General features: G+C 33.8%; 2 protein-coding genes across 2 annotated transcripts; both read right to left on the bottom strand.

The window, feature by feature from the left end:
* Positions 1–1,087: 1,087 nt before the first annotated feature.
* Positions 1,088–6,221, bottom strand: LOC147405590 (uncharacterized). Its single transcript, XM_086433381.1, has 3 exons — positions 3,598–6,221; positions 3,334–3,460; positions 1,088–1,912 (listed from the first exon to the last, which is right to left on the bottom strand). The coding sequence occupies exons 1-3, from the start codon at positions 4,161–4,163 to the stop codon at positions 1,343–1,345; spliced, it is 1,263 nt and encodes a 420-aa protein (XP_086289507.1). The 5' UTR covers positions 4,164–6,221; the 3' UTR covers positions 1,088–1,342.
* A 152-nt stretch (positions 6,222–6,373) lies between these two features.
* LOC147405591 (shaggy-related protein kinase epsilon) lies at positions 6,374–16,369 on the bottom strand. Its single transcript, XM_086433384.1, has 13 exons — positions 16,194–16,369; positions 12,163–12,364; positions 11,941–12,033; positions 11,425–11,484; positions 11,017–11,289; positions 9,890–9,964; positions 9,757–9,813; positions 8,598–8,738; positions 8,423–8,473; positions 7,913–8,008; positions 7,721–7,804; positions 7,365–7,467; positions 6,374–6,801 (listed from the first exon to the last, which is right to left on the bottom strand). The coding sequence occupies exons 2-13, from the start codon at positions 12,274–12,276 to the stop codon at positions 6,719–6,721; spliced, it is 1,230 nt and encodes a 409-aa protein (XP_086289510.1). The 5' UTR covers positions 12,277–12,364; positions 16,194–16,369; the 3' UTR covers positions 6,374–6,718.
* Positions 16,370–17,597: the final 1,228 nt, after the last annotated feature.

A 17,597-nucleotide genomic window follows, 5' to 3' on the forward strand; every position in this document is an offset into this window, starting at 1 on the left:
CAGGGGACTACTACAAATTTTTTTCCCATGTCAAACATGCCTGGGTTAGAATGCTCTACTGTTCTAGCCCCACCCATGCCAGTTCAGTTGAATCATATTTCTAAAACATTCCATCCCCATATATGTGACGCTCTTGAATTTGCCAAGCTCTCTCACACAAACATCAGATCGATTGGTGATTTTCAGTATGTGGATTAATCCGACAATTACCAACCCGGCTTATTATTGGTATGTAGGCTCTGATTACATGGTCTAGATTGGGTTTAAAAAAAAAGATTCTTTTGTTGGATTATAGCTTTGAAAATGGATGGCTATTGAACTCTGAAAATTAAAATTAAAATTAAAATCCATCGAAGATTTTTTTTCCCCTTATAAGTTCAGAGTATCTTTTCTATAACCATGTGGCGATGATCTTTTTCTTTCCCTTATAAGTTTGGAGTATCTTTTTTATAACCATGTGGCACTCATCGTGTCTAGGGTGCCATATAGGACATGCCATCCATACAAATAGGACATGCGCTTCATGCAAATGGATGCCTGGTCACTATATATAGGTTAAAAGGATCACAGGATATGTAAGCCCGGTTGTTCTCCCCCAACCTACCCTAGAGAGTCGGTGGGTCGTTTGGGCTAAATCTACAGTCAACTAAGACGTCGGTCCAGGTTTTGTACGGTCCACACTAATAACAATTTGTTGAATGAAGGATGATCTCCTCCAAATGGATGGAGATTGGCCTTCGAGTATAAAGATAGAAGGGAGCTTGATTGAACGACCCATCCCTGTTGATGAACATAACATCGCTCAACAGATAAACGATGGAGATATAGAATCATCGCTCAAAATCGGTTCTGACCATCTCAATTAAAAAATTGAGAAAATTACAAAGAGGGTTAAATGTTTTAACATTAACAAATATATATATTTATTTATTTAAAATTACCAAAAACGAATTAAGTTGTAGGACAGTCCCCCGAGATGCTGGACTGTCCAACAACTTAGTTCATTTTTAATAATTTTTGAAAAAAATGAAATATATATATATATATATATATTTTTTTTGTAAATATTAAAATATTTAACCCTCTTTTAATAATTTTTCCTAAAAAATTTGGGTGAAAATTGACAGTTCCCACTTTTGATAGGGTTTAAAAAATTGCTACAACGTGCCAAATGACTAGAGTCAAAACCCTCACATGGAAAAGTTGAGAGCAGTTGTGAGTTTATTTCTATCAAAACCGATAGTTTCTTCTTTCTCATTAATAAAAGCTATTTGAGAAATGAAATTGACAAAGACTTAAAAAGATGTGGAACAATATTATATCCTAATATTAACTAGGCATCTTAGAGATTAGTTTGTGAGATCATCTCAACCAAATCCATCTCCTTCTTCACTTCAGTCTGCATTAATGAACCCATATCAAATGTCATCTCCATCTCCAAACTTGTCTCCTCAACAACAGAAGAACATGGCATCTCATCAAAGAGAGACTCAAGACTATCTTTCTCAGTAAACATCTTTATATCAAAACATAAGTCCAGATCATCCTCATTAAATTCATAATTTGGGACTAATGGATCGTTCAGTAAAAAATCGGATGACTTCTCTGGTTGATTTAGTGGTTTGATCATAGTGTTGGAGTTGTTGATCAATGTGTTCTTTGGGTAATCGGTCCCCATTGAATTTGAAGTTAAGCTCTTGATGTAGTTCTGAAGAAGTGAGCTCGATCTACGGTGTTTGGAGCTTCGACATCTTCGTTTTGTAAATTGTTTCCTTTTGGTTGCATTCCAATGGTTTTTAATGGAGTTTTCAGTTCTTCCAGGCAGTCTTTTAGCAATTTCTGCCCATTTGTTTCCAATTGCTGCATGGGCTTGTATAAGAATCTTGTCCTCCTCCTCACTCCATGTATCTTTCTGCATGGAAAATGAACAACATATCTACTCAATATCCATGCATACATGAATGAATGCTATAATTAGGAGTGCAACTTGGTCGGGTTCAAACCGAGAACCGAATCAAACCAAACCAATCGCTTTGTAGTGGTTTGGTTCCGGGTTATGAAAATGGAGAATCGAACACTTATGCAATAAATAAATAAATATATATAATGATTATTATGAATTATTTTAGGAATTAGGATATAAATTGATGATCTTTTATGGATAAACTAGTGATATTTTATGGATAAATTAGTGATTTATTAAATGAAATTTTATGTTTATTATATATTTATTTTTTCATTAAAAAATTTTACTTACAATTTATAGAATATTTTGATAACTCATAAAAATCGAATCGAACCGACTTTAGTTTGATTTGGGTCGATTTAGTTCCAATGGAATTTGATTCGGTTTTGGTTCTTATTTAGTAGAACCGACCTATGTTAGTTCAGCCCCAATTTGAGTTCAAACCAAACCAAGTTGCACCCCTAGCTATAATGTATGTGTATGCATGCCCATCAACTTTAGAAGCACATGTGTAAAATTAAATTTTATACACGAATAAGGACTGAGTAAAGTTACCAAAATGGTCATGTATGATGTCAAAATTACTGACCCCAGGTCATGTTTCTAAAACAATTATGAAAAAGTTATACCCATTTTGGTGTTTATTTATTTTACCAAAATGGATATAGATACCTACTGTACGGTCATATTTGTGAATTTACTTTTTTAGCCATCTCAAGAAATTCAAATACCATGTATTTTTTTACAAGATTATGAAAAAGCCAGAAGTATATTTAGGGTTTAGGATTTATTTCAAGTGAAAATAAGGGTATAAAGATAAATTCAACTAAAATATCAGTTCATTTCTATGAATTAAAAAAAAAGTACTAAGGTAAATTCAATTTAATGTTAGTAGAATATATTTTTTTATTATAAAAATAAATAAATACATCCCTTTCAATAAATAAATAAAGAGGGTTACTATTGCCACACCAATTTTTACTAACACCACGCCAACTATATCCAATTCTTTGGATATTTTCATTGGAATTGGTGTGGCATTAGTAAAAATTGGTTTGGCAATAGCCAGCCCTCTAAATGAAATAGTCATAAAACACCCAATTACATAGAGGCTTTGTTTTTCTTTTAAATCTTTTATAATACAATGGTATTTGTCTTTTGAGGTTCGAACTCATGAACAGGAGTAAGCCCTGGTAGTGTCTTACCATCTCACCACACCCCTGGTGGGTACATACAGAGATTCTTGATAAGCAAATTTAATAATATTTTAAGATATTTAAAAAAATTAATATCTATGCAAAAAAATATTTTAAGTTATTTAACAAGTTTAATATTTATGCAAAAATAAAAGATGAAAAATACAAAACCTTAATATTAGGCCTTAAATGATTGTGCCATCTCTCTCTACACTGCTTTCCAATTCTTCCCTTCAACATCTGAGCAATATGAGACCATTTCCTTATTCCAAACTGCTCCACCAAGCGCACCAACAAGCTTCACATATTGATTTTAAAAAAATAATAATAATAAAAAAATTCAATCAATAATATTAAAATTTTAAAATAAAATTAATCACATAAAATAAAAAATATAATATAACCAACAAAAAAAAAAAAATAAAATAAAATTACCTATCTTCTTCATGGGTCCATTGTCCTCTAGCTATATTAGACTTCTTATGACCCTTAGTTGTCCTCTTCACAGATAGATTCTTCTTATTAAAACCAGATTCTTTATAAAATCTAAAAGGGTCCCCACTTGTGAATGAAAACTCATCTTTTATTTCAAACTGAGTCAACTCGAATTCGTGGTAATTCAAAAGCAATCGATTCTGATTCTGATTGTGATTCTGATGTGTCACCTCAAGTTGAGCTCTCTGAGGATAATTCAAGAAACCACTACTCCAAAATTTCTCCATAAACCCATTTCTGCTTTCTTCTTGATCGAAAGGTTTAGATATGTTGGTTTCGAAATTCATCGTAAACCCATTTGTAAAACCTTCGGATGGATTGAAATATGGAGATTTAACGTCGAATTTCAAATTAGATGATAACCCATCGAGGGAAAACTGATCAAAATTGTTCAAATCTTGAAAATTTTCTTTTGATGAACAAGCTTCTAATGAAAACCCATCTCCTTCTGACATAAATGTGGGTTGGAAAGTGAGATCTTCTGTGAATTTTGTGTCGAACTCCATGCGAGAGACAGAGAGAGAGAGAGAGAGAGAGAGAGATTATAACTTCGTGGAATGTGGGGGGAATGTTTTCGAGTCACGTAATTTAAGTTGAAGCTTTTACCACACGTGGAAGAAAATTAGATTTAGAGTTTCAGTAACGCTCTTTCAAAATTGACCATTTTGACCTTAAATATTGTTAAAACTTAAATGGGAATACTTGACCCATTTAATTGAAGAATTAATGATTTGTAAATTATATTCAACTCTTCTAAGTCTCATAGAGGACCATGGTCAAGGGATATGTCATCAATTGAAAATACAGGGGTATCTCAAAGGGAGTACTTCACCCATTTAATTGAAGAATTAATGAATTATAAATTATATTCAACTCGTCGAAGTCTCATAGAGGACCATGGTCAAGGGATATGTCATCAATTGAAAATACAGGGGTATCTCAAATATTCACAAAAATTTGGAGGGATATATGCATAATTTACCAAATAATGCAGCATCACTAACATTTTATTTTGAAAGTTGTTTACTTACAACCCTTTTATAAATTAAACATTATTTTTCTTATTATAATGACTATTCTTTTGAATCATAGATTGCATTTTGTTGATATTTTATGCCCTTGTCTTTAACAGATTGGCGAAACCCCTTGATTTTTCTACCAAAAATCTGTCAACTTCAAGCTAACCAACTCCTAAAGTAAATCTTTTTTGTTTATCCATTCAACTTCAACCCTTTGTTTTCAACCTTGCCTTAACCCTAATCTCTTGTAAAAAACCTTTATTTTTTCTATACAAAATGCCATCTTCCTACATAATTCTTGAGGTTTGAACGATGCAGATGGGCGGATGGGGGATTACAAATTTACCCAAGAGGGTGGAGATGACTGGTTTTGAAAATGGGTTTTTTAGATACGTTGAAGAAGAGGGCATTGTGGTCATTTTTAGTTGGTCTATTAGAGAAAATCAGCCAAAGGGGGCATGCCATCAATTTCAAAACATAGGAGAGTGCCTCATTAGTATTTGGTGAGACATTAACATTATTCAAGTCATTTCACACTTAGTGTTGGAGAGAATTTTGTAACTGAAGATTTCTTTAACTTAGGACTTAAATTACAAAGCTCCCCTCTTTATCTTTCTTTATTATAATTTACATTGAAGAGTGATTTAATACTCTGATTAAAGGGATGTTTCTTGAGAGGTAAACATTCTTAACTATATAAATTTTATTAATCACTACTCTCTAAGAACAAACAGTTACCAAATTACATGGGTTTAAATTCCTAAATTAAAATGTTTGAGATCCAATTTACATACGTTTAGAATGTTTTTAACTAAAAGCTGAAATTACTTGATGGATTTCATGAAGTAAAATTATATTAAATGTTTGTCTTCAAGATGATTTGTAATGTCTGAATCTCAAACCCATTTCAAGGATGATGCTTGACATTCCCTCAAATATGGGTCTGCTACAATAGTGCCAAACAGCTTTCTTTTTTCTCCTAAAGGTTGGGTTGGACCCAGACCTTTTGGCAAATTTTTAAGGTCAACAGAGAAACTATCTATTCTCCAGGCCCAACCCAAGCGTGGCTCAGCCCATTGATACTGCCAACACTATCTGAGTGTTTGAGAAGAAGTTCCAAGGTGGTGAGTTCGAGTCTTGCTTACCCAACCAACAAAAGATGGAAATAAGCTGTGAGTTTTAATTAATGTCGAAATAACAAATAGGGTAAATGTGTCTTAACTGAAACTTCTATTGTTCTAATTTATTTATTTCCCACTTTGATGATGATGGTCCAAACCACAAGGATTACTTCAAGTAGTTTTGGAACCATGGAAGATTTCTAAAACTAAGCAAGCAAATCAACAATATAGAAAGCCAGGCTCAACAAACCATTTCCAGACCTACAAAATAGGAAAAAAAAAAGTTTTGAAGCTGCGCAGCCCCCGCTTCAAAATTTTGAAGGAGCCCTCTCCATTGGATTACACGTAGCATTTCCAAGGAGGTATTTCAAAATTTGGGAGAAATGTAAGGGTGTAAAATAAATTCAAAACACCACGTGTATTGTAACGAGGAGGGCTCCTTCAAAATCGGACTCTACAAAATATAGTAACCAAATGTATCTCTGCAAGTTTCATTAGGCAAATTACATGTAATATTACTACATATATTATATGTAGATCCATACAAATATAAATAGGTATATCAATGATCAGTGATAGAAGAAACACACCAGCTGATATATAAAGAAGAAAACAATAGTACAGAGATTCAAGAAGGTCCACAATAAATACCTGAGAGAATCAAACTGAAGGGACGCTTTGATGATGGACAAAAGTGGTATTTGAATACCAAGATCGAGCCCCTTTTCTTTGATGTCATTTCAAGTTCATAGAACATATGGGTATGTGATATAAAAGGATAAAACCTAGCTTTCACTAGTCGGTGGTTTTTGGGTATAAACCAATGAGGCAAACAGCCAAGTGTCCGTATTTCTTCAAACTACGCAGAGAACAGATATGGTACACTTGCACAGCTCCACAGATTTTAGTAAGAGATGTGATCTAGAAACCAAGGAAGGGACATTGCTTCCTAGCATGTTCTGGTAATAGTTTCGCAAGTAATTCAAGTGATGCTCCTTTCAGTTCTGCAAACATCACATCAGTTGAGGTAGCATCAGCAAATAGGAACAAAGATAGACACAGCCTGTCAACACACACGCACGCACGTGTGTGTATATATATATATACATGGGGAGCGTTCAAGGTTGAAATTTTTTGCCAAACATTTCATCTTATATGGGTTCGAAGTTGAAGAATAGTGGACCATCAATAATTTGTAACCACTTTTGATGGGATTAGAAGTTTGGGAATGGGTTTTTGTGAGGATGATCTCATATAGTCATATAGGACAAAACACATTGGCAAAATGTTTGGCCCTTGAATGGTCCCCTGTATTTATGGGGTTGGGTTCTATTGACTCAAGGAATATGACACATTAACAACACAAGATCTTGACTGTGCAAACACAAAATCCAACAGATGAGATTTTATGCATATCCTAATAATATACAACTCAATGATACTTATCTCAAGAATAATTTTCAACCATTGGATTTTGTGTTTGCACGGTCAAGATCTTGAATTATTTATTGATTCGCGCGTTCGCGAGCGCGTGTGTGTGTGTTTGTGAGAGAGAGAGAGAGAGAACCTTGAGGTTTAAAGTTGAAGAGAGGAGGCAGCGGGCGCCCGTTGGGGAGACGAGTGTTTGGATCACGAAGTTCATCAAAAAACGGATGAATGCAGGCCTCCAACTGTATTAAACCAAAAAAAAAAAAAAAAAAAAAGATCGATTGCATAGCTTTTGGATAAAAAAAAGATGAAGAAATAGTAATTGAAAAACATAGCAATAAGCAGAACCATAGCTTTTGGATGATAGTGTTTGTTATGAACTAAACCAGCAGAGGCTTTCCCGGCACACACTTGAGTGTATCCATAGAATATTGGAAAAGACCTAGACCTCCCCAATTACTTGATTTGTGAAAAGACATAAATAGGAAAACTCACAGCAGTGCACCGCAGATTTGGTGAGTACTGAAGGAGTCTCGATACAAGATCTACTGCTTCTGGAGGCATGCGCTTGTGAAATATCTGAATATTATTTTTCAAGTTAAAAAAAGGTGCGTTAATCATTCACAAATAAAATAGAAATGCTGATAGTAATAATATAAGGTAAACATGTATATCCAGGTTGCTCACTTTGTGCCATGGGTGAGCCTTGATTTGTGGAAATTTGAACTCCGTATAGTTTGGATTCATACATTTGATTTCTTCTCGAGTAGGGGTACCTAGAACCTGCAAAATGAAAAAAAGATAACCCAATTTTTTAGAGCTGGTATTTACACCCCCAAAACTCACCATTCAAACATCAGAAAATTTTGGTTCAAGTTATTACTTCAATGTTACAAAGCATTATAACACATTGAAACAACTCCAATAGTTATTTACAATTAGCAGGATTAGGCTCAATATAAAATCCAAAATCTAACAAATAGATATCTAAACTTGAAAAAGAGAGTTTCTTTTGGCACCCCATCTTTGACTTATTCTCAGTCATTGATTTTTTTTTAATTGGGGTGTAACAAGTAAAAGTTGGGGTGCCAATAGCAGTTTTTTACTTCTTGAAATTGACTAATAGAAATAATACATTCCATCGATTTTTATTTTTATTTTTTCAAATCCAGCGTGTATGGACTCTAGAAGTTTTACCTTGATTATCTCAACAAGCTGGTCAACTCCACTCTCTCCTGGAAAGAGAGGCTGTCAAAATTTGGCAAGGCCGAGAAAAGAAAAAAAAACAAGGAAGAAGAAAAAATCAGTATTCACTCCTTATCTTACCCATTACTAGGTAAAAAAGTATGCAATCAGCCAGTTTTCAGAGAACCTGTCCAAGAAGTAACTCAGCAAGGACACAACCCACAGACCATATGTCTATTGCGGTTGTGTATTCTGTTGCACCAAATATAAGCTCAGGTGCTCGGTAATAACGAGAGCAAATGTATGATATGTTCGGCTCGCCTTTAATCTGTTATGGATAATGGATGGAGAAGAGATAAAAAGATTACTCAAAAAGAAATAACCAAATATCCAGATCAACAACTAGTCGCACATATAAAACAGTGACCAAACAAGAAAAAGGAGTAGAGGAAAAGAGTAAACCAAAGAAGGATGGAAATGCGTGTGAATGAAGAGAGATTGCATTTTACTAACATCTTTAATATTATAATGAGAGAAGGCCGAGAAGAAGTGGTTCGACAACAAAATTTGAATGACCAAAAATGCCCCCATTTTCACATTTAAACTTAATATTATCAAGGTCATTTTTGATAAAAAATCAATAAAATTAGAATCCCACAGCCCTTTAATCACGTTATTTATTTTTTTAAATTAAAAAAAATAATATCTTTATTTTATTTTATCTTCAAAATCCCTTTAGTTAATATTTTTAATTACAAAAAGACTCTTATAATACATGCATGTTTGATCCCATGACCTAGGTTCAAATCCCAATGAACCCATCTTCACTTCTATTAACCACCAATTCCTTGCTTGCTTAACAAAAAAAAAAAAATGTAAATGACAACATAATTATTCATTTGTGTTTTCTAGAGCCATAATACCATGCTTGAGAGCATGCATAGATACGAATGGAGTGAACCAAGCCAAGGGAATTTCTTGCATTTTGATGTATGCTCCATGCACATAAATGACATCCATGCCCCATTTCTTTAAAAACATTTTCATAATTTATTTTACCTGTAAGTCTTTTTTCCTATGTTTTAAAAATTATAACACATAAAAAAAATTAAACATAAAATTGCAGGATGGGAATCAAATCCCCTGTAATAGAGTCACCATAATAAGCCATTATTGTTAACTGTCGCACACAAAACTGAATTGATAATAATTATTGTAAAAATAGGTAGTTCAAGAATAACATTTAGGATTTCTCATACACTCTTAACAAACAGTCAATTAAAACAGGAAAAAAGAATGTATAGTAAAATATATAACAATAAGAAATCATCGGATAGATATTCTACCAGCACTTTTGCACTTCCAAAATCGCATAGCTTGAGCTGGTGTGTATGAGGATTAACCTGCAACAACAACAACAGGATTAGACGTGATAATAAAACTATTGAGGGGAGAAGATCACTAGGTTCTAATACAAACCAGTAGATTCTGTGGCTTAATGTCTCTGTGGCAAACTCCAATACCCCCATGAATATATGCCAATGCTCGACAAATCTGCCATTTATAATCAGAAGTAAGATATTTTCTTCATTTTTTTACAAGTTAGACAATTTCTTCATAGAATCATAGTCACCAAGTCGGAATCCGGGTTTAAAACGGAAAGGGAAAACTTCAGAAAAAATGGAAAAGAAACGAGAACAAAAGGGAAAAATGATACATATAATACATCAGCTATTTATTCTAACTTTCCAATATATTTTTGAGAAAAAAAAAATACTATTGAATATTTATGCATGATAACATGTTTCCATACATAATTATACATTTTATGATGTTAAAAAAAAAGTCAAACCATCAGCCTATCTTTTGAGCAAAATAACATATTATTGGAAAAATAAAATAAAAAGCATAATATCGAGACATCACCATTAAAATCCACATAAAACAACATTTATAAACCTAATCACAAAAACCATAAGGCCATAGAAATTAACCATAAGCCAACAAAAAAGGGGTTTTATTAAAAAAAATTGAAAAAAAAAATATCTTTAAAACATAAAAACACATTTTTTTTAAGTCAATTTTACCTTTGTATTGTTTTAATCCTTAAAGGTACAAAAAGCATTTTAAATGAGACTATAAAAACAGGGTTCTTTGTGACTATGCATAGAACTGAACATTTGTTGCATCATGCTGAAAAACATTTACCAAGACAGTTTCTCGATAGAGCTAACACTGATTTACAGTCTTCACCAAATACACGGACAATTAAATTGAAATGCACACTTCTGATACAGATTATCCAGATGAAGGGTTCCATTTGGGAATAATAGTACTTTTCACCTATGGTTTTAACAGCCCAATTTGCAATTATGAGGTGACAATGCGAATCACCTTAATGAAATTCAACACAATTGTTTCAGTAGGGCAGAAGAAGTTTTCTTTAGAATTTAATGGAACTATCTACCAAATATGACGCGTGGTGTAGTAATCACCAAAGGGTATAAAGTTCTAATTACAGTAATCTATATGAGGGAGAATAAAACTCAATTAACTTCACTTCTTTCATTATCTAGCAAAAAATAATTTGAACTGAAATTCTAGACCTGATATGTATACAGTTTGACGTATATTAGAGGCATTCGCTGATTTGCCCTGCTGTAGTGCTTTGCAACACGATAAACTGTCTCAGGTACAAATTCAAGCACCAAATTGAGGTAGAGCTCATCCTTCTCAGTTGTTGAAAAGAAGCAATGTTTGAGTGAGACAATGTTGGGGTGATCAAGAAGGCGCATTGTTTGCAACTCACGGTTCTTGTATCTCTTATCCTGCAAAACCTTCTTGATTGCTACAGTTTCTCCTGTTTCTAGGCACTTTGCCTACAAATTAAAACCATTGAGATTGCACAGTTATAATATTAAGATTCAATGATGAAACAGATTCTCTATAATTTGTCTTATTAATATAAGTATACTGGGGTGCAGGTGGTTGTTAATCTGAATATAATGGATCACCTGAAATACAATCCCAAACGAACCATGTCCAACGACGCGCTCTGCCATGTAACTTATAGTCTAAGACACAAATCAAAGGAAACAAGGGAAAAATTAGTGTGTGAGCTCCAATTCGAGGAAAAAGATGATGGAATCAACCAAGAAAAACGATTTTTTTTTTTAAATATCAATTTCTGGACCATTTTTTTACATCCATTTCCAGTAGATTCTGATATCTCATACTTTTATGAAATTATTTCCCTGTAATTTTTTCCATTCATATTTATTTCTGAATAGGATGATGATGAATAAGACGACGATGACATTTCATTTCACACTATTCCAATTTTGATTATTGTATTTGCACATCTGGTATTAGAGAGAAACTTCTCATTGATCATATTTAAAAAGGTCCTGCAGAGATTTTCTTCACTCTTCAACCCAAGATATTTAATTTTACCATTTCTTACATAATGTCACTTCTCTTAAAATCCAATCACAACATACAATCATAATCAAATAATATCCAAGATATACCTGTTTAGGTTGACCATTTCTACCACCAATTGTTGTGACAATAATGTGGCCCGTTTCAGTTCCATTTCCATCCACCACTGTTGCTTCCATTTCCTACCACAGAAAAATCATAATCAGAAAGATGGAATATATAAGAGAAGAGCACATAATTGACCAGAAGTGAGTACGAGAGAGAGAGAGAGAGCTTTCTCTAAAATAATTGAAAATTTCAACGTCTTTAACCTTGTCATCCCTGATCTTCATCTCGTTAATTTCCTCTGGAAGCTTATCAACAGACATTGCATTGCCACTGGTTTTTTCAACTGCTGAAGGAGGAGCTATACCAGTGGAAGCCATACTTAGAAAGGAAAAAAAAACAGTATATAAATCTGTTTATAACTACTCAGAAGATCCACTGCTTCCGCTAGACAACCGGCTTTTTAACCTGAACACAAAACAATATATCAGCTGGACCAAGCAATGGTTACACATCAGAACAATATCTAGCAACAACAGTTCACAAGCATAACATTGCGCAAATCATTTTCATTTTTCCAAAAAGGTGGAAACTTCATAGAAAACAAAGTAATATACATGGGATACCCAAAAACAAAAATATAAACAGAAAGGTTTTGAGAGGACAAATTACAACTAAAGAAAGTGATCTCAGAGATAGAGAGCCTATCCAAAGTCAGCCAATTTATATGTGATCAGTGATCGGTGGTTATATTAAAAATAGAAAAATGGACAACAAAGCACAAAAAGAGAACACTAAAGAGAGCACATCCTCGCGCTACTAAAAAGGAAAAACATGCATTGACTAGAGTTGAATGCCCAAAGAAAAACAAAATAAAAAAATATCCATGAAAGAAACACCAGTGAACTCCTTGAAGATAGATAAATAATATGATATGAACGCTTTTATCTTTTTCACCACCATCTCTATGAAGCTGTTGCCTAAAAAAATACACCTATTCCTTCAATTCCAAATACATGAACCCAAACTGGACAAAATCGGCCTCAAAACTATCTACATCTTAACATTAATCCTTCCAAGTTCAAATTTCGAAAGAGTTTCACAACCTATTTGGAAATATCCAACAAACACTAGAAATCTCCAGCGTCTTGTGATAAATGCCCCTGGAGAATTCACATTGAATCAACAAGTGATTTACTGTTTTTCCATATTGTTTGCACAGAAGATTCAGAGTGAGCATACACTCTTTATCCAAATAAAAGAAACGACATTATGCACAACACTTCTTCAATTCAGTATGTACTCTCGTGATACATTATTACTTTAATGGTAATGAATCATGGATGCTAGACAGGTCCAAATAATGAGAACCATAGGAGCCATCTTCCACAAGTCGTTTCAAGATGAACTTTTCTACAGTAATTGTTCCTTTTCATACTCAAATACTCTGTTACAAGTTTATGAACCGCCTTCTTTCTTTCACTAGTCATGTTATACGTGAGCACTCATGCACATGTGCTCCATGCATGAGTGCACTTACACAGGAAGTCGAGGCGACCTACCAAAGAAGCTCCCCACCCTATTAAAAATCTACAGCAAGAGCCCGCATCTCAACAAAAACCCACGAGAAAATGTTAGATTTTACGCATTCAAAATCCCAAAACATAACTTTAATATACTTTGATTTTTCCTTATAAAATCTAATCTATCACATATCTCAAACATAATTTTCATTCAATGTAAAACGAGTTAAAGGTACTTGCCTTGTGCCATTGTGAAATTATTGATTCAAAACGTTGGAGGTGTGCCTCTCTATCCATGTGTTCCTCGAAGCTTTCGAAACCCCAATCAAATAATCCTTTCTTCTAGACTCACCTTCTCCCTTCTCTCTATATGGATCGGCTAGGTATTAGTGATTAATGGATATCACTCTTATGAACTCTCTACTTTATGCATTTTCCACACATACATTCTCTTTATTTATACCTTTCAATATGGGGGTCACCGATCCTCTTTTATAGATGAAGGTTAAGGGCCTAGAGTTATTAGTAAGTTTCCTATCCATCAAGGTCTCTTTCTAACTTTAAAAAATATTAACAATTCTAACAATATTGGGATTCTTTGAATATCAATATCTATAATGTTTCTAGAATCCTTGTGCAACTAAAACAACAAAACCATGAGGTCAATTGGGCCACACGACATAGAATTCTAACAAAAAGTCCTTCCAATTACATAATCAGGGAGACCCATCAAAAAAGAAGTTAACCAAAAAGGTCCCTTTGAACTCCGGGAAGACTTTGGGCCAGAGGATCATAGTAGCATTAAAAGCATATGAAAACCAACTTTCAAAGAGAGCCTGTATTGATCAAGGACAGACCCAAAGCATATTGAAAGATAAGACAAAATGAAACCAAATAGGTGAGTCTTTAGAACAATGAAGAACAAGGTAGTTAACACATTCTTTGTCTTTCTTGCACAAGGTAGAAATCCACAATGATCATTTTACAAATAATTTAGTAATTTACAATTAAGAATTTTGTCCGAGGCAGCCAATAAAACAAAGAAAGCCATATTAGAAGGGATTATCTATCCCCAAATGAAAGCACAAGAAAATGATATTTGGAATTATGGACTATAAGATAGTAAAACGATTAGACAAAAAATTCCCCACCTCAATCCTTCATCCATTAACTTTCGTATTCTATACTTGACAAATATGGAGGAAGGAAATGCCCCACATCAATGACACGACTAACTCCACTTCCCAATCGTTCAAGTTTCTACTGAGACCTAAGTTCCAAGAGGGGAAAGCCCTTAATCCCCAGCCCTACTTTCAATGGAGTAATTCTTTTCTTTGATAGAGAAAATAATAAAGAGATTTAGACCTTATAGAGCACTACCGCACCACCTGTCCCCACAAAATCTAATTTGATTACCTCTCCCAAACTTGAAATAGATAACTTTGCTAGAAATAGAGATAGATGTTATTTAATAAATAAAAATTGTGATACACAATATCAAAACTCTAGATAAGAATGGGTAGTTTAAGAAAAAGTGGGATGTTTAGGTGGTTATGTAAGTTCCTAATTTTTCCATTTATTATAATCCTACAAGAAATTATCACTATCTAATATTTCAGTTTGTAAAAGATTCTTTCATTTAGAAATTTTCACAGCTAGACTCGTCCCTCTCGCCAAGGGTACAAATACTACATTGTAAGGGCCTCTAATCCTATCATTCTCCCAATAAAAGGCGTTGCAACCAAATTTTTCAACAATAATCATTTTCTAAAAGCTAGATGTTTCCTCTCAAAATCTCCAAAGCCACCAAGCTTTATTCATAACCTTAATCCTCCTCATACTTACCCCCCTATTTCCTTCAAGACCATGGTTTTAAATCTCGTCCAAGACTGGGATGACTCGTCTGATATGTCACGGTATTGTCCACCAACGAGACGGATAGACAAGTCAAACATATCGGACGAGATTTAAAACCATAGTTCATTTGTCCAATTGTTGAATGAGACACTCAAACTTATCGGAAGACTCGTCCGAGCTACTCGGTCTTGTTCATGGACGAGAGGTCAAAACGAGTTTTAAAACCATGTTCAAGGCACAAACCTTTTCCCACTTTATCTTATCGAACTTATGCGAATTCAGTCCATCATCACACCAAAAAAAACTCACTTTCCTTTCAATGACGTTGACCACTGGTATTGAAGTTTTACTCCCCATAGTTTTTTTTTCCTTTTCGAAAATGGCCTTATAACTTATATTATAATTAGTAGAAATTTCTTTACAAGTAAGGATAGTTATGAAGATTTTAGTTGGCATATATTATGTCACCACAAATTTTAACCCTAGAAAGAGAATTCTGTGATGATTGACCATGTTTATGGTTTTCTTTTGGTCTTTATGAGGAGGAGGAGAACAGGTAAGTTTTCTTTCAGTGTTTATTTTATGAAAATTCATCTATTCAACTCAAACCTTCAACAGTTTACAGACTCCATCCATAACAAACGATCCACCAACTTGAAGAATCCAATTTCAGATTTTAGTTCTCCATAAAAAATATCAGAAACTCTAATCTCTAATGCATCAAAACTGTAATTCATTCTAAAACAAACGAAATCCAGAAACACTAAGAGATATAGAAACCAAACAAACAGAAAAAAAAATCAAGTTTTGGACAAAAAGCCTAAAAAAGACAAAAGAAACGATGACAAAGAACAAATCAGACATGAAAAGACAACCAGAAAACCATGTCGAGATCAGAAAATTTTGCACAAACTTACCTTCAGCTGTAAACACCTCAAAATTTCCACCATTAATGGTGAAATCGAAGCTTTTTCACCATAAATTCCACACTCGAGTCGATGTCAGAAACCCTACAATAAAATAAAAATAAAACCAACAACTCGTCCATATACTCTGAAATATTTCTTACAGGTTTGACTAAATGTCCGCACTTGAAGACTAAAACCAGACTTATTAAATCTAGTTGAGAAACCCTTTTCACATCCGTATATACAGAGTTTAGATTGGTTATAATTTTGACGCGTGGCAGAGAATAAATGGGGTATTGTCGCTTTGCTGACTCGGCTGCAGGTTTCGAATTGATGATCCTATTTATCAAAGAGAACGATGGTTAAAATGACAATAATACCCCGATTTGACTATGTTATTGTAGGGAAGAGAAGAAGGGTATAATTGATTTTTAATCATTCTATTTTTAAATTGTGGGCCCACCCGTTGATGTATTCGTCACAACAAGCCAATTAAAATAAAAACCACAAAACAACAATAATTGGACCGTGGCGATTTATGATGGATTGTGGTCCACTAACATCAAGAATGATGGTTGTGTCTTTCTGGGCCGTAAAATGTTTAAGGTGGGGACCACGTACATGACTTTCAGATCATGTGGGCACACCCTAAATAGTATTATTAGGAATGGTAACGTTAGATTGGCTAATCCCAAAGGAAAATGCTGAACTGACTTCATTGGACATCACATTCAACACTGCGCTGATGTGGAAGTGCATAGAGGATCGTTGGTTTTTTTAGCTTATATCTCTAGAAAAAAAATCTACGGTTATATGTGCACTGCCATGTCAGCATAATGTTGAACGTAATGTCAAACAAAGTCACTGTAGCACGACTCAATCCTTAGAGATTGGCCAGATGACCAAGATCACATCTCATCAAGCAGAAGTCTTAAGTTCGAATCCCCCCTTAATGGCCATTGTCAAGAAATTACACGTGTCAGAGTATTAGTAGGGTGGTCTAAAAGGCTCGGACACCTCAGTTATAGAAAATAATATTGCTTTATATGAAGAATTCGGATCCGTTGACTTGTGAATAAACAAGAAATCCTCACAATTAAAACCTAAAATTCAATATTCAAGATTATCTTAGGGATACATAATACATCATCGGGATATAAATTTCATTCTGATTATTGGATTTCATGTTTTAACAATTGGGATTTCATGATTTTTTATGAGTGATAGGATCCGGACGTAAAATGTCTTTTCTTTATTGTTTACATTTCTTGGAGATAAAAATCTCTTATTTAAAATATCGATCAACTATGAGATATCCTTCCAAGTCATATTGTTTGAACATCAATATAGAGAATCAAACCAATCTATGAATTATCTTGCAAAACTATTAATAGTTTTCATACACACCTCCAA

Source organism: Akebia trifoliata, chromosome 3, assembly GCF_017979445.1.
Source record: "Akebia trifoliata isolate Shusen 1 chromosome 3, ASM1797944v1, whole genome shotgun sequence".
NCBI lineage: Eukaryota > Viridiplantae > Streptophyta > Magnoliopsida > Ranunculales > Lardizabalaceae > Akebia > Akebia trifoliata.

What these genes read in the sequence shown, in the direction of transcription:
- LOC147405590 (XM_086433381.1), bottom strand. Translation starts at nt 4,163, where the DNA reads ATGGAGTTCGACACAAAATTCACAGAAGATCTCACTTTCCAACCCACA. An exon ending in TGGACCCATGAAGAAGATAG is followed by an intron (nt 3,461 to 3,597) that starts GTAATTTTATTT and finishes CAATATGTGAAG; the next exon opens with CTTGTTGGTGCGCTTGGTGG. An exon ending in ATTTAAGGCCTAATATTAAG is followed by an intron (nt 1,913 to 3,333) that starts GTTTTGTATTTT and finishes TTTTCCATGCAG; the next exon opens with AAAGATACATGGAGTGAGGA.
- LOC147405591 (XM_086433384.1), bottom strand. Translation starts at nt 12,276, where the DNA reads ATGGCTTCCACTGGTATAGCTCCTCCTTCAGCAGTTGAAAAAACCAGT. An exon ending in AGCTTGTTGAGATAATCAAG is followed by an intron (nt 8,009 to 8,422) that starts GTAAAACTTCTA and finishes TTCATTTTGCAG; the next exon opens with GTTCTAGGTACCCCTACTCG. An exon ending in AGGCTCACCCATGGCACAAA is followed by an intron (nt 7,805 to 7,912) that starts GTGAGCAACCTG and finishes AATAATATTCAG; the next exon opens with ATATTTCACAAGCGCATGCC.